The sequence below is a fragment of the Thalia democratica genome, chromosome 4 (assembly GCF_965202585.1).
Source record: "Thalia democratica chromosome 4, ktThaDemo2.hap1.1, whole genome shotgun sequence".
In the NCBI taxonomy this organism is placed as follows: domain Eukaryota; kingdom Metazoa; phylum Chordata; class Thaliacea; order Salpida; family Salpidae; genus Thalia; species Thalia democratica.
Window position 1 is genome coordinate 42,936,559 of NC_139168.1, and position 23,601 is coordinate 42,960,159.

Consider the following 23,601-nt stretch of genomic DNA (forward strand, 5'->3'; position numbering starts at 1 on the left):
TTTAAAGATTTATGTTAGGTTTCTATTTTTTGATTAGTATCGATTTAAAGTTGTAAAATTCAGTCAATCTGCATTGTTTTAAAGCTATAACGTTTTCTAAATTTACTAAACTTAAATTATTTCTTATTTACGTAATAACTTTTAAAAATTAAGTTAAAATAATGCTTGTTTTGTTAAGCAAAACCCAGGTGCGGCTTTAGGCACTTTTTTGGGCCATCGCAAATATTTTTGTGAATGAAAACAGGTGGGCGATGACGTTAAACATGTTTGATTTGATTATTTCTCGCAAGATTGATTTATATTAGAACAAAAGCAATTGATGTACAGAAAAGTTAATCCTAACACGAAGAGATAAACAATACATTTTCTTTTAACTTTTTTAATGTACCAAAGTTTCGCTGCAAGGGTAGCTCATCAGACATAAATAAGGCTTCATTAATAGTTAAAATTTAATAGTAAAAACAAGTATTAAAAACAAAAAAAACATGTTAGAAAGAGAGCAAAAAGCTGCTATAATAAAACCAATTTTAAATGCAATATTTTTTATTGAATAGAAGTAAAACAATCGAATAATTGTTAAAAAAAAATTACATATTTTCAATAAACACATAAGTTTGAAACGTTTTCAAGAGTTCTACTCCCTTTGTCAATAAACTTTTCATTGATAATAAGTTATTGAAAGTTTTTGACAATAGGAGTAGAACTCCTGAAAACGTTTTTAATTTATATGTGTATTAAAAAATTGTAGATTTTTTAAAAAATAATCATTTTATTTTTTTATCTACTTGATGCCGTAGAAAAATTACAAACAAACATTGACTGTTTCCTGGCCAGATTTAAGTATTACATTTGATATATAAGTTTTGTGTTACCGAATACAAGTTTACAGCATGTATTTTGAATAGTATATTAAATATTCTAATTCCATATTAATAACATGATATCGAAAATTTTAAAAGTAAAGTTGTAGTAATAAAACTGAACTAATTGTAGCTGTAAAACTAAGTACGTATTTTTATTTGTTTCATTTTAATTATAATATTAAAGTAAGAGAAAAATGAATGGTATCACAAAACTATATTTATATATATTTTATATTTTTTAATATCCTGTCGACATAATTCGATAAATTATGTAATATCAGTAATTAAATTGTTAATTAATATTAAATCAAGTTTATAATTTCTACTAAATATTTATTTTTATACCCATTAAATCGATGATAAGTAATTTTTTGATAGGTTTATAAAAAGATCATCTTTAATTACATTTATTCTACTTAAAAGTCATTAATGATACAAATTTAACTTTTACACAATGATTACTACGAATATAACAAAATTTTGCATACTTTTTCTTTTTAGGCAACGTTCAACGCTATGTTGTAATTATACTTTTCTATTGCTAAATATTTGTTTAATTGTTTCAGACAATATTTATCTTAGAATCTATGTAGTCTATAAATCTGTGTATTTAAATCTATACTATCATTACTTAGATAAAAATAACTAGATAACTTTAAAATGAATAACATTATACTGTTTAAATTGAATTTAAGTAGGCTAATTGCAAAAATAAAAGTTAAACAAATTAAAAAATTTGATTACCGTAAATAATTAAAGTGTAATAGAAAAATTAACTAATTAGTTAAAAACATATTTTATCTATAAAAAATAAAGAAATTTTTTTAAACTTGTTTTTTATACTATATAAAATATCTACTAAGTACAACAATATTTGACCCGATTTAAAGATTCTCTTCTTTTCAAAATATGTTTTACTCCAGTTTATTGAAAATAGTGATATAGTGTGTTTGAAAAATCGTTAAATTTTGTGCTCCTTACATTTAACAAATATTTGTGTAAAATATATTGTATCTTTATATTACTTCTCAAATAGCTTTCATAGACTAGTTATTAACTCATGTGTTTTAGTTTATAGATTTGTAGTTAATATATATGTATAAGGGTTTTACTTGTTTATATCACTTTCTATTTAAATAAAGGTCTTTAAACTACTGTTTTCACTACAGTATGTTAGGTTAATTATTCTGATACATTTACAGTAAAAACTAAAAATTAACAAAAAAAATTCTACACTGTATGTACATTAATTTAGTTATTAATCGCTGAAGTATATAACTTTAACGGGAGCGGTAACTTTTGAAAAAGTCACTTTAGAACGAAGTCACTTTTGCACTGATTTCACCTTTATATTATAAGTTATAGTTAATCAAAAATTGCAATTAAACAAGTAATAACGAAAAAATATATTTAAAATAACACTTAAATTGAAATATAATTACACTTAAGCTAAATAATGTTAGTGCAAAAGAGACTTTGTGCAATTTTGACACCAACCCCATTAGTAAAAGTATTCTTTATCTCTTATCAAGTTTAGATTGATCTTTTTTTGTAATTGAAGTTACTAAGAAATATTGTACACTCCATACTTTATCCAAAACTGTTAGAAACAACCAAGTTATGCTCAAATATACAATTTGGATCACTTAAGTTTACTTCTAACTGGAATCTATCTTATCACCCACTGTTTGTTTTTAAATAGTTTATTGAATCTAAGTTAAAACTCAGTAGTAGATTTTTACATAACAGTCATTCTAATGTAGGTTATTCAAACTTATGTAAGTACAATTAAACTGAAGTTTCGAAAAGACCATAAATGGTAGTTTAGATTTCTAACTGTGTTTACAAACATATACTTCAATACTAATGTGCATAATCTTGCCTGGTTTGATTGATTCACCGGATCATCGTGACTATATCAGTTACTAAGTCATAATAAGGACGAAACAAGTTCATAGACTGTCGAGTGAAGTATTGATGGTGTTCGTCCGGTCTATTGATAAAATATTTTATTTATTTTTTTATATTTCTGTTTTTATGCTCGAAAGTTGATTTGTTTGGTTACATCAAAATTGGTTTATTCTCGGTTTTAGCATTTTCTATCTGGTTTTATTTTAAGATTATTCTTTAAGATTACTATTTTGAATTAAGTTCAGAATACTTAAAAACTTATTTATTGTTGTGCTTACATTTATTTTCTTTTTTAGAATGTAAACGTAAAAAAGTAGTTACAGATGATTATACTTTAGTAGAAAATAAAATATTTAAATAGTAAGCTAAGATAACTGTTCCAAGCAAACGTAAGTTATTTTTCTATTTTTTATTTTATTTTTTTTTGAGGAAATTAAAGAAAAAAATCTTCTTTTTTATGTTTGTAAATTTTGCTTGCTTTCTATTACTACAGCTTTAGACTTGGAAAAGTATTGAAAAAAAAAATTAAAAAATTGAAGAAAATTCATTGTTCTTAATATCATTATTGTTAAGATTGTTATAGTTTTTTATCTTTTTTTTCTTATAAAAAGCATAAATTTTACACAATTTATTTTCATATTTTATAAAAGTTAAGTTCAGTTATTGTAAAAATTACTTCTTTAAAGTTCTTAAAAAAGAATTTGCAATAGTTTATTTAACTATTCAAATGTAAAACTGTTTTTACTGTTCAAGTTGAATTATTAAATAACATAAAAATTACCTTTTTAATAAAAATACTTATAAATTTTTTTTATTATTTTTAAATTTTAGCTTATTACATTTTACTTTGTTTAAAGAAGTTGTAACTTATAATTCAAGTATTCACACGTTTGCTATTAGTGTTGTTTATCTATTTTTAAAATTAAAAAAAGTTGTATATATATTTTTTAGTTCATATGTTACCAAACAAGATTCAGTTAATTTTCGTTAAGTTTTATTTTCTTTCATTTTTCTTTTCGTTTAATTGATTGTTTATTACTAAAGATTTAAATATTTAAATGATAAAAAAAACTATGTGTAATAGCTCGTAAGAAACTTTATAAGCATGTGGTGTACGACTCGATAACCGAAAGGTTCCTTTGTACACGAGGTCCTTAGACCAAACTTTTTGAGCGCTTTTTTTTTATCGTTCAATAAACAATATAAAGATATACGTAACATTTTCGTATAAGTTTGTGCTATATCATTAATAGGGACATTGCTGAAACTTTTTTCCAAGTGAAAAAAAATGTATCTGTAGAATTTGATTTTGACTTAACCTCGAATGAATTTTTAAACCGATACTTCTTAATTGTTATTTAAAAAAGTAAACTTAAGCTTGAATATTTTATCACTGAGATAGTAGATTACATAGTTTTTTAGCTTCAGAAGACCGCTTGATGACTTGATCTGACTGACCTAACATTTTATATAAAGATATAAAACTTGGAAATCTTTAACACTAATTAAGATTTAAATACACTTGTTTTAAAGCATAACTTTGTTTTTTAATCTTAAGCTAAAGCTAAATGGATCGCAATTTGTCAACTACTGGTATATAACAAAGTAGGTTGATTTGAAAACTTATATTTATTTTAAAATTTACGTTTTTATCTTAATCTTTTTTAACACTTTTTTTATAAATCTTAAACTAATTTATAAAATAAACTGTTTTTAAGTTTTATAATTTTTAAAATAAATTTTCTAATTCAGTTAAATTTTTCTTAGTTTTACTTTTCTTACTCAGTGTATTTGTAACTTGCTAATTGAAACAATCTTTACTAATTGAAAATTAATTAGTAATAAACCAATTTTTCAGATTGTCTATACTAAATTAAAGTTTGATTTTACTATAACTCGATTTTAACATAGTTTCAGTTGAACTCTAAAGTAGCTTTTAGCTTATGTAACTTGGTTTTAAATAATTATTAAGTTAATGGTAATAAAATAGTTTGAAAGTTTTCTTATAGTTTACGATAACAATTATTTAAGTTTAAGTTTCTAACTTCTACTCTACTGTATAAAATTTTATATATTAATGTTTTGAAATAAATGCTTTTATGATCTTTAAAATCGAAAACTTCTACTGTAAATTTTTTTGATATATAGTTTTAGCACTTTAATTGAATTTATAGTGCATAGCTCCATGACCAAAAAGTCTTTCTTTACATTAAATAATTTTGATTATATATATTTTGTGCGTCGTTTATATGTTTTTCTTATTTTTTTAGCTATACTATTTTTTTCGTGTTAGATAAACTATATTTAAAAAAGTATCATCAAAAATTTTTACAGTGAATTTCAATACTATTTTTAAATTAATAAAACTTAGGAACCAGTTTTTTTTAAGTAATCATAGCAACTAATTTATAACAAGATAAAAAAAAAGGTAACTAAAGCCTATAAATTTGCAGTAACTCTGTAACAAAATTAGTTTTCGAGGTAATGTCAGTTAAGATTAAATAAATAATTAAAAAGACAAACAGAAATACTGATAACAATTTACTTTCTGAATAGTCAAAGAATTCCTAATTTGTTCAATAAAAAATCCATAGAAAAACCTATAAGTAATGAATATTAAAATTAAATTAGTAAAACAAAAAAGTTTTGCTCTGTTTCATAAAAGACTACAATTTTTATAATAATGTTAATTTTTACTTTCTTAGTTTTTTTGACTTAATGTTTTAGTACCCAATCAATATAAGTTTATATCTTAAAACTTAAAAAAACAACAAAGTTTTTAATCTATTTTAAGGAAATATGGTTACCACCTAACTTAAGTCTATTTTTTGTATTTATTTTAATGAATCCCCTAAGATTTTTGGTGGTTTATTTATGTTTTTGCTAGTAGGTAGTCAAGTTACAGGTACCAAAAGCTATTTGATAAAAAAAAGTTTACTTTATATTAATACATTTTATTTGTAAACAATACTTCTATTCTATAGGAGTTTCATGTTTTACATCATACACAAAATTAATTTAACCGACGAAGAAAGTAAGGTTTGAATTTTTAATAATTTTGCTCACTGAAAACGTAAAATCGGCGCTCAAGTATGTAGACAAAGGGCTTGATGTTTAGAAAGATCTCACGGCCATCGGAATAAATTCTACTGACTTCTCAACTATATAAAAGCAATATTTTAAGTTGAACTAAAGAAGAAAAGTATGAAAACAAATTAGAATAAAAGATGACACTTACCTAAAAGTAACAAACAAGAAAAAATTTTAAAAAAAATAATAAACTCAGACGTATTAACTTGTTCTCATAAACGATAAAATTTAAATATTAAAATATTTGTATGTTGTTAATGGTTATAAGATTTATACTACACATTTTAACATAGCAGAGGAATTTTTATTTATTTAATCACCAGTAAGCATTAACTTTTGCTTTTATTTTAAAATAAATCAGAGAAAATAATAACTTAACCATTTTTAGAAGTAAAATGAGTGCTCAACAAAAATGAAAAATAACAAAAAAATTAACTACGTAATAACTAAGTTCTTGATTTTAGTTGTGCACAATAAGCTAATTAAAGCTTTTACTGATGTGATCAATGTTTTAATAAAAGCTAGAAATAGACAAACTCTTAACGAAGATTACGTATTTATTTACCCTTTTATTTAAAAGATTTGAAAACAACTTTAATATATAAATCTTACTGAACAATATCTAAATTTCAAACACCTTTTATAGATAGGGCTCTTTAAGAATGTTAGTTTATATATGACAAAGTATTTTAGTAGATACTTTCTGTTGGTTAATAATTTTTCTAAATTATTTGATTAAGTTTTTTTAAAGTAATGTTTGATTTTAGAACTTTATTAAAAAAAAATTACATGTGTGTATTTCTATGTTAACTTTGACATAAAAAAGGAGCTAAGAAAATATTATGTAATATATTTTTTGGAAACCTTTTTATGATTTATACGCTTTGTTGTCAATATTTACAGATATGGGTCAACAAAATTTTGTTTTTGTTTTTGAATATATCGAACATATAAAAAAATAATAATTTTTAAAAAATAAACGTGATTTTTCGCTAGAATTTTTAAAGCCGATGAAATAATATATCGGAAATGATAACTTTTATTCTTAGCTCTGCGCATAAAGCGAAAATGAAATTAAATAAAACCATCCACTCTAATCCAAGCGAAGCGTCTAGTTGACGCTGTAAAATGACATGGATTGTTGACAAACTGTGTTTTCGATTTTCAGGAGTGGTTTAGCCTTTCCCATTGCAAACAACTTTGCTTCGCTTACTATTTAAACTTTTTAGTGTTAGCTTTTATGCGTCACAATAAATGAAAAATTTGTCCTTTGATTCGGTACAGTTCATCTGTTTGTCAGCATTCGCAGAGTTTGTCTGTAGATTATAATTTTACAGAAAATTTCGTAAATACTTCAAAAAAATTGTATAAAGTTTAATTAGTAAAGGTGTTGCCAGTAGCGTTTGTAAGAAAACGGTAAAATTTAATCCCTTTATTTATTGTAAAAGTAATAGCAGGAAATAATAAATCAAGACACTGAAAAAATATTGTAATACAAATTTGAACTTTCAAACTTTTTTAATCCTTATTCTAGGGTTAATAAAAGTTCACATTGAATTTATTTTAATGTTACAACGGTCAAGATAAAAAACCAAAATTTCTAAAAAACAGTTGATTTTTATGCTGATACTATAGTAGTAAAAAGATTCATTGATTTTGTCATGTGACACTTAGAAAAAAAAAACAGTCAACTTAATTTAAAGTCTGCACAATGTCTCAAAATTTGATTTACGATCTAAAAACTATTCGAGTTTTAACGTGTACTGAGTCTAAAAAAAAAACTAAAGTTCATTTCTTACAAATACAAGTATTTATAGTCTAAAAATCCTGTACCAATGGGAATATTTTAAAACTCTAAAAAACTACTTATAAGTTCCAACATAGCTGTAGTATATATACTTTAACATTTATTCGCTAATAAAAATATTTTAATAATATGAAACAAAGATGAAGCACATATTTTTGGTAATATCTTAATTTTCGAATAACTGTATAGTTTTAAATAAAAATAAAATTATTTATAGTGCATGCATAAAAAATTAGAATTTTATAACATGAACATATTGAATCAAACAAAATCGTTATTAAGTGGAACAAGTTATGTTTTTTTTGTTTAGTTACTGTTAAAACTAAACTGTCATTTGTGTAAATAATATTTAAATAAAAATTCTTATCTTCATTTAAAGAAATTTGCTTTACTAACAGCAAAAAACATAGGCTTGAAGACTTATAAGTTATAACAGTTCAAAAAATCTGCTAAACTAAAAATATTGAAATTTAAATAAACTTTATACGTTTTTTAGCACACACTAGTTTTTTATAACAGTTATTAATCATTAATATAAATAAAAACTTAGTTACCATCAGTTCATATATCTCTTAAATTATTTTGTTTTTTAGAGCTTCAACTAAACTTATTTCAGAAAAATATAATCACATATATTTAAAAAAAACTTTCCATTACATTAATATTTTTTCATTAAAACTATCCATTACATAAAATTAAAAATTTTGAATTGATCATTCTCCTAACCATTAAGTCGAGAACTTTTTTTGTGATCTATAAAGTAAAAAGTACATAATTTTATTTTATAGTTCTGTTTTTAGAAAAAGTAGAAAACTTAAATTTTATTATAATCTATAAATAACCCAAAAAAAAAAAACATGAAAAGTAAATACTTTTTAATATAAAATATTTTTAAGCAAGAAACAGTATTACTGCATGTGAAGAAATAAGAATATTTTGATAAAACCTCAAAGTATAAAAACATTAAGATGGAGTAAAAATAACAAAAATATATAAAATGTTTGTATGGAATATAACTATAAAAAATCTAAAAAAGTGATTAGTAGTAATTTTTTTTTGGCTAGTTGTCCTCACTAATAATTGTTGATAATAACTATTATAAGTTATCAAGGCAAATTTTCTGATTACAAATTTTTTTTAAACTCTTTTTTAAAAACTGAAATTATAAAATCAGTTGCAAAAAAACTAAATACCTTTATAAAGAATGATAATCTAATAAAGAAAACATATGCAGCTTTTGTTTACGCTTTATTTTATAGAAAGTTTTAAATCTCACGAGTCGGAAGCCTTTAATGAGTGAACTGCAATTTTCCTAAAAAAATTAACTTGCGGACCTCACTTTATAAAAAAATGTCTTTCGCGGATAACAGTCACTTAAAATACTTGTAGTAATTATTAAAAAAATACTATACTTAAATAAATATGGTACAAAAAGCAATACGAAAGCACTAGCAATTACTAGTTATTAGATTTAGAGCCTAATGATAAATTTTTACAACAAATACTTCTAATTTATTTTTAGCTTAAAAACATATATCGAGTCGCAGTTTGCCGATCCTTGTTTTATACCAATTATTATTATATTTTACTATATACTAGAACTTATAAATTTTAACTTTAATTAAAAAGTATTTGTAACAAGCTAGTGATCTTTTAAATTTTCTACAACTTTATTACCTACTTGTTTAAAAACTTAAAGATTAGTCCATATTTTACAAAAAAAATTGAATATATTTAAATTTTAATTAATAAATTTACAAAATCAAGGACATTTTAACAAGTTAATAGTCGAAATTTTTAAGTAAATAAATTATTCTAAAACTTTAAAGTTGCTTAAAATTTTTCATACAATAATTATACCTAAACATTTTTTAAATTAAAAGAAAAAAATGTTTTTTTAACTTAAGACAAAATGCTGACAAAAAATACTAAAACCGTAAAGTTACATAGTTGTTAGTAAATCATAAAACATATCTAACCCATATATTAAACTATAAAAGTCACTTAAAGATTTTACTAGTGAATATATAGAAGGTGACTAAAAGTAAGTATTTATTAAACAGTTTTTGTTTTTCGTTGTTTTCAAAAGCGAATAAAAAACATTTAGTGACAACTTAAAACATGATAACTTTTAAAAAACTGTTTAAAGTTGTAGCACTAAAATTAATGCATTGTTTTTCTTCTTATCAAACGGACTGAAAGCCTTGAATAAAAAAATGTCCACATTTTAAAATATTACACAACCTAATTTTAACTTTTAGATTAACTAAACGGTCATAAAACCAAGTTTAGAACTTTTGGTTGCTTTAGTCAGGCGTGGTTGTTTACAGGTGCAAGAGCCGTAGCGTAGTAGCTAAACTCGCTTGTTTTTTCGTGACACTTTTTACAAATCAAAGGATATTTCTCTTTTTTGTGACATTGCATATAAGTAAACATGAAAACATTATTTTAGTCGACCTTAAAATAGCAACGGTTATCAGATATTTCGTATATATAAGGCGCTCTATGATGTATAGAGATTTAGTAAATGAAACTCAACCTTAGCAAACAGTCAGTAGTTGAGCTTTTAAATTTAGTTTCCTATTTGAAGAAAACTATTAAAAACAATAACAAGTATAAAAAATAGTTTGAAAAATTTACTACAGGTTACTAGTCTAAAAAAATGAAGTCCATATTTTTGATAGCTATAATATTTTCATGTTTTGGATGTATTCTTTCTCAAGACGTCGCAAACCCTGGTCAGTTTAGCAGTTTAATTTGTACACTGTATACTAAGCTATTTTAAATAAAAATTTAATTTAATAGTCATATTCTAAAAGTAATAAAAACATTACAATAACAAACACAGTTTTACATATGGGTAACCATTCTGACCCAAATGACGTGGATGCATTAGGTAATATATTTACAAGCTTCGAAGTGAGAGTTTTAGGTTTCGATAATCTGGCTGCCGGTCAAGATGGTGCACAAGCTTTGATTGATTCGGGACTGATGAGTAAGAAATAATTAAGTACTCATTTAACAATAGAAAACAATGTTTAATACAATTTTAAGGTAAACTAAATTCAAAACCAATGACTTATACTTTACCTCAAGCTTTCTTTTTTGTTTTAGACAATGTAAATTACCTATTAAACAGCATTATTTAAAAAAAATCGTAAAATATCTAAGTAATTAACATCAAAAAGCAACAAAACCGTTTATAAATCAAATACACAAAAAGAAAAGTTTAAGGCTTTAATAACATAACAGCGCCGATAATGGATCCGTGTAATCAAGTAGATAACAAATGTACAAGCGAATGTGAGGACTATGGTGACGGTTTGTACCAGTGCTACTGCGGAGAAGGGTACACGGATAACACCGCAGAAGCAGTTGAGCCTTCATCGCTCACACAAACCGGATTCGTATGCGATGGTTAGCATAATTGTTTGCTACTTGTTCAAATATAAATGAATATGTGATTAGTTTTTTTAAAGTTTCTGATTTCAAAAGTAGGTATAATTAAAAAAAAATGTTTTAAATCTTGTTTTTATTTATGTTAGATGCCTTGTAAAACTACTTGTATATTAGTAACGAGTTAATGTAACTAAATACAAACTAAAGAGTTTTAAGGGATATTTTGCAGATTTTTAAGATCATTAAAAAAGTCTAATTACATCACTAAACAAAATGTATTCGTGAATTCAAAATCTTAAAGGGTTAATAATCTTTAAATATTTGCATAACATTCTAGTCATACTAATAAAATATTTTTAACCTAAATCCTGAATAAAGTTTAAGCTTTCGTAAACTTGTGTTTAATTTAACTATAATAAGTTGTTAGTTTTAACTAGTATTTTATATTAGGTAGGTATAGAAATGTTCTTACTAGAAACTTTTTAAACCTAAACTATTTTTATGTCATAATTTATAAAATAAATTTTACTTATTTGTTTAATTTAGTTTAAAGTTAGAAAATGTTATAACATTACTTTATATGGATTTATTAATTAATGACAATCAATTCTTTGTAATCTATAGTTTAGTCTGAGGTTTATATTATATTTTTATTATATATTATATTATATTATATATATAAAAATTTCACCGAAAAATTATAAGCCTTTCTTCTTTTTTTTAAACTCCGCTTTAAGTTTATAAGAACTTCTAACAGATCTCAAAACTTAAATAAATAATTGCTAAACATTAGGACTTTGTTAATTTAAAGCTTGGAAAATTAAAATTCTTAGACTATACTTCTATTTTACTTAACTTAAATATTTAAGTCTGTTAAAATTAATCATATTATAATCAAGATTAATAAGCTATTCACAGTTCGAAAAAAGTCAATTTAAAATTTTTTGTATAAATTGTAGAAAATGAAGAAGTTTTAGTAAAACGAAAAGTTTATGTTCTTAAAGTTACAGGTTAGTAATGAACCATAGGAAATCAACTACGAAATTGGCATGCTAAAAACTGGTGTTAATTTACATGATTTTTAAGCATGTGTGATTTCTATATTTCTAAAAACAAGTTTAGTTACTTTACAAGTTTAAAAATTTTCTCTTAAAATAAGCTGTAACGAAATATTATTGAAAATTTTACAAATTAAAACGGTATAAGACTAAAAGCTCTAGTTATCTTAGAATATAACAATTAAAAGGCATTAAAAGGCCCTAAACATTATTAAAACTTATAAAACAACTAGGTTTTATCGTAAAAGTTATATTTATGTTAACAGAAAACATAATATAACTATACTAAACAACGATTAGGAAAAAACAAAAACTTCTTAAAACAAGTAACTTCTTTTGTGTCTTTCAGATGACTAAAATATCTTTTAAATACAATGTAAAATTTAAAACTATTACCAGTAAATAGAAGAGTTTTTACTTAAAATCAGATTTTATGTAGTTAAATTCTTAAACGTATTATTCAATTAGCTAAGTCTTAAAAGGAGTAAATTTTGAAAAAAAACATGGTTAAACAAGTTCTACTGTTTTTATGGTGTGTTTTGATATAAACCTAACTTTAGCTATCATGTTACTTATTTAGATACTTAAATACAATTTAGCTAGTTAATTTTGTTACTGCTCTTATTTTCTAAACTTTTAGCATAGTTCTGTATAGCTAAAGTTTGAAAGTTTAATCTTTTACTTAAAGGTATACAAAAATTATTAGTTGTGCATATTAACTGTAACATCTTGACTAAAAAACACTGTGTTAATAGAGTGCTTGTTTTAAAACAATAATAAACGTTACAGATGTAGATGAATGCGCAACGGGGCGACCTTGTGGGGACGGACAAGACACATGCACAAACACAATTGGATCGTACGTCTGTACATGTCTGGCAGGCTACACGGTATCCGCTGATCAAACATCTTGTGAAGGTTTGTGTTTAGTTAAAAGCTTATGTTTTTAAAGCCCAAAAACGGATAGTTTTCTTATTGAACATGAGTAAGAAACAGTTATTCTAAAAATTACTATATTTTGTTTTACATAAGATTTTGATGAATGTGCAAACTCGACAACTAACAATTGTCACGTAAATGCAACGTGTATAAACGGGAACGGAACCCACACGTGTGAATGTTTATCTGGGTTTTTCGGAGATGGAATCACCTGCCTTGGTAAGTAAATGTTAATTCAAACTTTTTAAATGTAATGTTTTTTTTTGTTAACTTTTATTAATTTTATTTAGTTTTATCAAAGTTAATATACTTAATGAATTTGAAACTGTTAAGTTTAAAATATATGAATGTATAGCACTCACTTAAAAACACTTTACTAAATTTTATTCAGTAAACTTACAACAAACTAGAATTAAATTTGAAATATATTTAATAAAAATAAAAATTAGATATTGACGAGTGCTTATCGCCTCCCACCAACGAAACATGTGGAATACGGGGAACTTGTAAAAACACAGTTGGTTTCTACACTTGCGATTGCTTAACAGGCTATGAAGTTGCTAACGAAACGACAGCGCCAACATGCGCTGGTTAGTTTTTTTTCTGAAAAGTATAAAAGACAAGTTAATACATAAACATTTTTGTACATAAAAAAATAATTTTAAGTATTTACACTTATTTAGTCTTTAAACTTAAATTTAAAACTTTTCTTAGTACACTTTGTCCTGCTTTTTAAACCTTTTGTAAATAATAAGCGTTAATAAATAACATAAAAAGCTAAATCAAGTATATTTACTGTTCGCTGCTCTATTTTCTAAAAATTAAAAGCTTAATCATAACTGTTTTAAAGATGGTTTTATACTTTATATGTAAAATAAGTAAATTTATAGATCTGGATGAATGTGCCACGGGAGTCATGTGTAGCGACCCGGATGCAGAGTGCATGAACACGGAGGGAAGTTTCGATTGTGTGTGTCCTGATGGTTTTTCAGGAATTTCAGGAGCGAACTGTACTGGTTGGTTTAAAAAAAAAAATATATAAAGGTATTTTATTGCATTAACTGTAACAATAAAATCTTAAAGAATTCACGTTGTCGCATAAAAACAAAAACATGTTTATCAAAACATTAATTTTGTGTGTTTTGATTTAACAATAGAAAACTAGTTGCTCATTACATTATATCATTAACGTGTATAGATATACAACAAAAAAATTAATCGGACATTGAAATAGGTCAGTACGAACTGTTATTTTTCTACTTTTGACGCTACAGCTCTTTGAATAGAAAATAAATAAACGTTGCTAAACTCAAAACTGATTCAAAACTTTACCTTTCATATTGAAAAAAAAAATTGATGCTATTGCTTTTCAATTGATATTTTAGATATCGACGAGTGCGCATTGGGTACAGATGATTGCCACATGAATGCAACTTGCACCAACGGTCATGGAAACTTCACCTGCGAATGTGATGCTGGCTTCCTTGGTGATGGTGTCAACTGCAACTGTTAGTTAAAATTAAACTACTAACACTAATATACTTACTGACTTGTTATACAAAAAAAATCTAAAAGTTATATAATGAAGGACAAAAACTATATAATTGTTTTTAAACAGTTTAAAAGTAACACAATCTAACTTAGACTAAAAAATAATCGCAAAAAATATATGCACGTCTAAATACCTGCTCATTTGTTTAATATTACTTACAAATCAGCTGCAACACTTTCATACTGCTGGAGAGGTCAAGTAACTGGTGATATTGCAGCAATAAGAGGTTCCTCCTCCTTTCTTACTTCCGAGTTTTTTACAGCAGTATGTTTTGTTTTGTATAAGTTTACAATTATAGCTTAACAGTACGTAAAAGTTTAATTTTCAAAGTCATTTACAAGCGTTCTTAAAGTACAATACTGTATTTTTCAAACAATTTTAGCAATAGCCAAAAATAAAGACTTTATGTTTTTTCAGTTCAACTTGGCATTAGTGTTTGACTACGAGCCAAACAATGACAACTTTTTTGTCAGAGGGTTCAACATTACCATTGAAGACACAGATGATTCAATACTGGTTATAACGATATGTTTTGATGAGATCACGGTTACACCTGATCAGCTTCAGGAAGTTTTTACTTCACGAGCCCCAACTCAAACTGTTCGTGGAAATAACTGGACTTTTGAGGGTAATTACTTTTAATATTAGGTATAGCTAACAATAAAATAATTTTGAGTCACTTGAAGAAAGTATTTTTTTAAGATACTGAGAATTAAGTATGTTAAACTTTAAAGATTACGTCGAATGTGCTGACAACTTTCTTGGGTGCTCATTGGACGCAACTTGTACAAATACAAACGGTTCAGCGGTGTGCGCCTGCAACGAAAACAGGTTCGATAGCGAGGCGGGAAGTGGAGGAACTCCCGGAATACAATGCTGTTGGTAGTCTGCTTTTTTAAATCAAAAATACGAAAACAAAAAGAATTTTCTTTTTTGCTGTTGCTTATGTTAATTAGAGCTACTAATAGAAAAAAAAAGAACTTAAAGTTAAAATAAGCGTCGAAAAATACAAATAAAAAATGCTCAGCTATCAACAATAAGTTGAATAATACTCTGTAATGTTTGTTATAGTAATGTAATGTGTAAACGAGTTTAAGAAGTACAAAGATGTTTAATTATTGTTCTTTTACTTTACAGTAGAGCCAATTGACTTCGAATGTATCGGAACTTCTGCTAACATTTCTCTGTTGACACCATTTTGGGCTACAAAGTTCATTGACGTCAACCAAGTTTTTGTCAATCAAGGATGTGCTGGAACACCTGATGCCGATGGAATGTGGTACCGATTCGAGTGTGATGGTGACGTAACTGTTAGTTGTCTATATGTATTTATTTGAGTTGAAATCAACGACTGTTTGTCTTTTAAAGTGTCTTATACGATGAAGTATAAATCAGGAAAAAGATTGTATTCATTTTTTCTTAGTGTTGTAAACTGTTTATTTTTCCGAAATAAAAACAATGCTTCACTTATAAACTAGCCTTTGGCTTTAGTTGAAAAATATTGAAATCCATAAGCAATCTAAAAAAATATACATAGTGTATTTTTTTTTAATTTATTATGTTTAAACAGGTAAATGAAACTCACTTGATATCACAATTTCAAGTGAAAGATGTTGTCCCTCCAGGTTCATTTTCTATTTTCCGTCTCGATGTAACGTTCACGTGCACACAGCCTGCTCAACAAAATATTAGTTCCAACATTACAGCAGAGGACACGTGAGTCACTTTGTTTATTAAAAATTGTATTTACCTTTATATTTTTTGTTAAAGCTTACTTACTAAAAAAGTATTAATACAACTGTTTTACACAAAATACTTTATTCAACAGACTATGTTTCGCTGCTCATAAAAAATTATTAGCAAAGCGTCGTCAGTCAAATAAATTATTAGAGAAAAGTTTTTTATTTTTAACTGCCTCTGCCTGACAGAATATCTAGATTTTAATATCTTATTACATTTTTACTTGGAATTTTTTTTACAAAGATTTAGAAGTTTTACAATATCAAATACTTCATACTTATGTTGTTAACAAGACTGATAAAAAATCAACATATAATGTTATAGGCTAATATAAATATTTTTATAATTAATAAATAAATAAAGCTTTTTGGACCCTGGTGTGGACCTTGACGAAACTGCCGAGTCATCTTTGAGACCTCTTTTGTTTATTGATGGATTTGAAAATGCTGTTGTTAGCGGCGTAAAAACTGGTGAAAAAGTTTGTGTAAAGGTAAGTTTCAGCTCGAAATTGTTTTTTATAGTTGTACTTAATAAACTATTACTCTTAAAAAACTATAATTCTGTTTTAAATTAGTATTCTAGATATTGGTATTTTAATCATGCATTTATTTTAAATAATTCATACAATATTTTTTTTAAATAAGCTCTTTAAGGTAAAATATTTTCTAGCTTGATGATCCAAATATTCCTGCTGATGTATCAATAATGGTTGAAGAACTGCACACTAGCGCCCCAGGATCTGATACAAGATTTACATTGATTAGGTTGCCTTTTTTACCAAAATTTAGTTTTTTAATCTTAAAATAAGAAAACAATTTAGAAATAGCAAATACAAAACTTAAATAACAACAAACAGTTTATTGAAAAGTATTGAAAATTTTAATAGATACTTTGATGTTTTATACAAACTTTATTAATATTACTACAGTGGATTTTGTCCAGTAACTCTTGGTGGAATTGAAATTGAGACAAGTGGTAATGGCGTGTGCTTCACAATGCATCGTCCAGAATCGTCTGCTTTGCTTGAAGTTCAACTGGTTGTTAACCTATGTCAAATCGATGACTGCCCCACTCCTTCTGTAAGTTAAGAGTCTTTAAAACATGTGCAAAGTAAATTACTGAAAAATTTTGTGCACTTTATACAATTTAGTATTTAGTTTTTGTTCTGAAGTTAATCTTATTATGATATATATTTCTTATCTGTAAAAAACATATTAAAGCTTATTGATGTATATCTAAAATCATGGTTTGAAAAAAATTAATATATACTTATTTTTTTATTAAATTTATTACATATTTGTATATCATACATAGCAAAGTCTCACAGCATTATAAGTTTCTAAGTACTGTACAATGTACCGAGTAAAAGTTTACACACTGCACAGTAGTGTACTACACTATGCACCGTTGCAAACTTTGTAAAACACCAATTTAGTTCATTTCATTTTTCTTCTCCACCTTAGTACAAAAAGGGTTTATTTAGTAAAAATAGGTAAAAGCTAAGTTGTCTACTTAAATTTAATCTAAAATGTTGTTTATGGAATTCGAATAAAAAACAGTGTTCAAGGAAACGTAGATCTCTCAGATCTCGTAGATCAGAAGATTCAAATGAGTTACAAGCTGTTTCATTCCTCATACAAATAGATCCAGGTATGTTTTATACCTTTTAATTACATTTTTTATTCTATTTTTTTTTAATTTTTTACTTTCAATTAAAACTATAGGTTACACTTTTACTTTTAAGTTTTAAATTAAAGGCTAAAACATTTGTTGTAGCTTTTATAACCAACTGAATACAAACCCATTTTGCAGAGGACCAATGTGACTTGTTTTGTGGTGATGGTGCATGCTTAACCAACTTTCTCAGTCAGAAAGTCTGCGTGTGTGCTCAGAGCACAGTTAAATTGGATGATGGTACATGTAAAGGTTAGCATAGTTTTGATTTAGTTGATTTTTTCTTAGACTTATCAATGTTGTATGATAAGATACAATGCATATAAAATAAACTTTTCAAAAAAATTGTAGGAAGTACGAAAATTTGCTTATTGAAAAAAATGTTTCAATAATTTGCTTATTTAAAAAATATATTAAAAAATTACTATGTTCTGCCTCAACACTAAAAGAAAAGTAAAAAAAGTAAAGTATTATAAAAACAATTTGCTTTTACTGAAACTAATTTTATTTTATCAGGTTACTTAAAAACAATCTCATGTTAATTCTTAACATATTGTAATAAGCTAAACTTGAAATAACAAATTATAGAAGTATAAATTTTTAATGAGTTTATATCATATATATATATATATATATATAAAATAAGGTTAATGTTTAAACGTAAACACTTTCAACTGAGCCCACTTGAAGGGCTTTTAAATAATTTATTCAAATGGCGATTTCAAAAAATTCTGGAACATATGTTTCACAAAGCTTTAATTTAATATATATATTTTAATTTAAATCTTTCTTTCAAAAGTAACAGCAGTTTATAACGAAAACAACTCTGCAAGTCTCTTATATAATTTAATACTTCGCAGCAACGAATGTGGTAGGCGCCAACAACTATGTTGCTAGTCAATCATCTGTATCAAACGTTATAATCATTGCTGTTCTAGCCTGCTTCTTTGTAGCTTTGGTTATAATTTGCGGAGTTGTTTTGTACAACAAGAGAAGAACTCCAACACAAGTTTTCATGTCGGAGAAACAAGCAGAACTTAGAGGAGTCTACTCAAACCCAATCACAGTTGATTAAGTTGTTAATTTTCATTGCGCACTACGGCACAGATTTATTTTGAAACTTTAGAAGCATTTTTTTTATCATAAAATTTAATTTTTTAATAAAAATAAATTGAACTATTAAAAATATTACTTTTTTTTTCATCAAAAATATTGAAAAGAGTTTTGTCTAATAATGAGTTACATACGTATTCAAATTTCACTGACAAGGTCGATTACATTTGCTAAGTTGTACGTACAAGTAATTTTTTAATTATAAGTATCAATATAGTTTCATTTAACTGTACATACGGAATTTGATTTTTATTATACTTTTCTGTTTTTTTTTATTATTGTTTTTTTTAAACGAGCGGATGTAAAACATTATTAGCTCATTTTATAATTCTTTTGCAAACTTTTGCGCCTAATTATTTATATAAACACCAACACTTAAAAAAATTTCAAACTTATTAAGTATTAAAAACCAATTGTATTTCTTCATTTTCATAAGGACTGAATGATTTATTTTAATTTAATCAATAAACTCATGCATTTATGTTGTTTATGTAAAAAAATTACTTAAATGTGTACTTTGAAAATAGTTTTTGTTGTTTGATATACTTATATTAATTAAACAGAATATATATCGAAGTGTATTCGTAACTAAATTAAATATAAAATGGAGTACAAAATGTAATATTATCTGTTAAAATAGAGATTGTAGATATATCACCATCTATTTGATTTTCTATAAAAATTCATCAATATATTGTTAGCTTGCATATTTAAAGTACGGCAATAAATTTAGCATTTAAGTTTTTAAACATTACATAGAAAAAAGTATATTGCTTTTTTATGACAAAGGCCGGCTATTAAATTGATGATTAAAGTCACAAGCCTATTTTCATTGAAAAGGTTGTTAACAGGCTAAAATTATTTTAAAGTAATTGTAGTTATAATAAAAAAAAAACTTACCTAAAACCAAAAATGTGACTAAAAATATAGAGTATTATTAAAGATTAATTATTGAAACTAACTGAAGTTTTTTATTTTTTTTGTTACCTCAAAAAAGTATGTATTTAGCTGTAAACTACCTCGCATTGTGGGCAGCATTTGGTCCGAGTACAGTTTGTCGACCCCTTAGTTTTTGAAAAAAAATTAAGTTTTGTGATTTTTAAGTTAATGTAAAAAAAATAAAGTTAAACTGAATTTTGCTAATTTATTTTCGTATAACTTTAAGTTAAAACAAATTATTTAGTAACTTTGAAAGTTTATTTTTCTTAGGGCTTAGTTTTAATATACAAAAAATACTTAAAACAAATATTTTGATTGATTAAAATAAGCTTCTACATTTAACACAAACTAATTACTAGAAAAGAAAAAAGTATTTGTTTTCCTGAGAAAGCTAATGGTTCAGTGATTATACAAACGTAGTTAGAAATATAAAATTTAACAAACAATAAAAATGTAAATGTATTTTAATTTTAACCCCTCTTGAAATGCAAAAGCTACATATAAGCTGTGTGAAAATATGTTTGAAACTTTTTAACTAAAGTATTTTTTTAATCGATGTTTAATACGTTTGACGTCAAAAAAGCTTTACCTTTAAACTTAAAATAGGTTTAAATATCATATAAACTTTTAGTTTAAGTAAAAAATACTGTAATACGTGTTGAAATAAAGTTTCTAAGAAATTATAATAGTAAAGCTCTAATATCAAGTATCTATTTGTTAAACACAAATTATCATATTATTTAGAATTACATACTTTTAAACTAGAAAAATATTTAGTACATAAAAATAAGTTTTAAATAAAGTATCCATGAAATGTCAAAAAAAAAACTAATTTTTACCAGTTACATAATTAGTATAAAAATGAATAAAGTTCATAGGGTATAAACTAACTTAGTAAACAACACAAAATATATTGAGCATAGACGTAATTTTAGTAGAGATTTTGTAATTCAAATAATCCAATGTAATTAACGATATACAAAACAAAGTTTTTCTACATACTTTTTAATATAAAAACGTGACTTTCCAGAAAAATGTGTCGAAAAAATATTAAAAAGCTGTTTTAAATTGATAATACATTGAAGCTGTTAAGAATCTGTGAAATTCATTAAGTAATAATTTATACGATAAAAACGTAATTTTCAACGTGTTAACAGAAAAAACAGGATATTCTTATAAAAGCGACGTATTTGAAATTGCTCGAGCTTGTTCGTGGAATTGTTTTATAAACACGAGGACAAGTTCAGACGATTTGTTCGTGACCTGAATTTATTACTTTTCGTGTTGCTACCGGGTCAAAAACGCTCTTTCAGTCAAGCTGATAAACATGAATAAGATTAAGTTTTAAAGTATTATCTTTAGTAAAAATATATCTAATAAAACTTAATTTTAGCTTAAATCTAATACAACAAGCAATTAAGCTTTTATTATTAAGGGTTTAGTTTGAGATAAGTTGTGTTGAGAATAACTGTAGTAAAATACAAAACTAAAAATTAATCAACTTCAAACTAATGTACACAAAAATAAAACAAGTGCTTTCGTACTTAAATCTTATAATGTTTTGTTGTTCAAATAAAGGGAAAGTTCTAGGGTTATACGTTGTTATGACACTATAATTTTAAGTACTCACACAGTTCTTATGATTTTTTGTCAAGTCTTTTTTTTGTCTAAATCTATAGAACTTAAGGCCTAAAATTATCTCTGACTAGTTATATAGTACAAAATTAAACTGTTAAGCTGTTTGATATAGTTTGTTACAACCAAAACATTTACGATAACATAAATGATGTTTATCAGATACGAAGAGCAGTAAAATGAATTATTATTTAATACATACTTATTTTATTTGAATTTATTTTTAAGTTTATTAAAGAAAGTATAAACAAATTAATTTGTTTTCCCAATAATTGTTACGGACTGATTTTAACTCGTTAATTTTTAATGGCGCGATAACAATTTAGTCTAACGAATTTGAACTAAGTTAATTCTTGTATTAATACTTTTAAACAGATTGATGGTGAGTATTTATTAAGTTTTAGCTTAAGAAGGATTATCCTACTAAAATTTTTTGTAACAGCAGTATATCTGATAAAAAAGCTGTTTTAGAATTCATAATAAAACTTAAAAAAAATATGTTTTCAATTTCAAACCATACTTAAGGTACTATTTTCTACACGTTAGATAATAAATACAAGATTAAATTAAAGTAAACCTTTTTTTGGTTGTTTTAGATTAAAGAAAATACTATTGTTTTTCAAAATTTGTGATGAACTATTTCAAAAACAAAAATAAGTAAAAGTTCTTTATGTTTTACATAACTATATTTGTAAATAGTAGATAGTAAAACTATTTTACAATTCACACTTGAAAAACAATTGATTTATTTTGTGTCATCGAAATAAAACTATTATAGTTTATACTATCCGTATATTATGCTACAATTTATTTTTAAGATTTAATGCTAAACTATAAGTAAAGTTGTATTAACAATCAAAATCAGGAATAAGTTCTACGTATCTAAAACTGGATGTATTTTCCAGAATTATTTAAAAAATTAAATAGATATCTAATTGCATAACAGATATAAAACACTCTACCAAATTTTTCTATGATAATTTAATACGTATTTCACTACTTTCTATCTAGATATCTAATTTGTTTAAAACACAGTAAAAGTAGGAATAGCATTTATTTTCTGTTTTATAATTTCTAACTGTTGTAGTTTATAAATACACATCATATGATATAATAGAAATTATTTTTTAATTGAAAAACTTCAAAGTTCTCGATGCAAACGCAGAGATTTAAAAAAAACTAGTTTTAAAATCGTAAACGGCTGTTTCAATGCTTTTAGCATATCATCAGAAAAATAATAAAGTTTGCTTAAATAATTTTTCAAAGTATCAAAAGTACACATCATTACGTTTCAGAAAAATTTAATTAAATTTAGGTAGCTTATTCAAAAAACAACTTCTGTACAAGTTTATTTTTCTTTTGTTTTGTGTTGTTTGTTATTATTTTTAGTTTTGTCTTGTTGTTTTTTTTTATTGCTTTGTATTTTTTGGAAACAAAATTACTTTTTTAAATTTATTTTAACAAAAAATAGCAACAAAACTAAACTAAAAATAAGAACAGACAACACAAAAAAAACTTATACAGAAATTGTATAAAAGTATACATACTAATAAATTATCACAGTTTAAAAATGCTTTTCCCGTGTTTACTGTGTTTTTTACAAGTCAGACATCTTTTTTATTTTTTTTTTAGTGGTAGAAAAAACAATACGTAAAATTTATACCTACACTAATAAACAATCAAAAATACTTTTTTCTTTGAACTATTTTTTAAGGTATAATTATACAATATGTATATATTTCTAATAATATGAAACACTTACTTTTTTTAATGTTATTTATATTTTTTAAAAGTTTAAAGACAAAGTTTACGTGCTGAACATTTTCTAAGTTTTAAATATAAATATATCTAATTTTAGTTGTTAGTATTAGGTAAAAAAAG

The 23,601-nt window shown here is 24.9% G+C and overlaps 1 protein-coding gene across 1 annotated transcript; it reads left to right on the top strand.

Moving 5' to 3' along the window:
- Positions 1-10,208: 10,208 nt before the first annotated feature.
- Positions 10,209-19,627, top strand: LOC145833948 (uncharacterized). The gene is made up of 19 exons (XM_082941225.1): positions 10,209-10,409; positions 10,520-10,666; positions 10,924-11,088; positions 12,918-13,046; positions 13,161-13,286; positions 13,517-13,657; positions 13,958-14,083; positions 14,453-14,575; positions 14,786-14,883; positions 15,037-15,247; positions 15,354-15,497; positions 15,757-15,929; positions 16,190-16,335; positions 16,723-16,849; positions 17,029-17,123; positions 17,288-17,438; positions 17,919-18,009; positions 18,172-18,285; positions 18,894-19,627. The coding sequence occupies exons 1-19, from the start codon at positions 10,334-10,336 to the stop codon at positions 19,106-19,108; spliced, it is 2,598 nt and encodes an 865-aa protein (XP_082797351.1). The 5' UTR covers positions 10,209-10,333; the 3' UTR covers positions 19,109-19,627.
- The last annotated feature ends 3,974 nt before the right edge of the window (positions 19,628-23,601 follow it).

Coding starts and splice junctions, on each gene's coding strand:
- LOC145833948 (XM_082941225.1), top strand. CDS start 10,334: ATGAAGTCCATATTTTTGATAGCTATAATATTTTCATGTTTTGGATGT. Junction 13,287..13,516: donor AGATGGAATCACCTGCCTTG/GTAAGTAAATGT, acceptor AATAAAAATTAG/ATATTGACGAGTGCTTATCG. Junction 17,124..17,287: donor ACAAGATTTACATTGATTAG/GTTGCCTTTTTT, acceptor ATATTACTACAG/TGGATTTTGTCCAGTAACTC.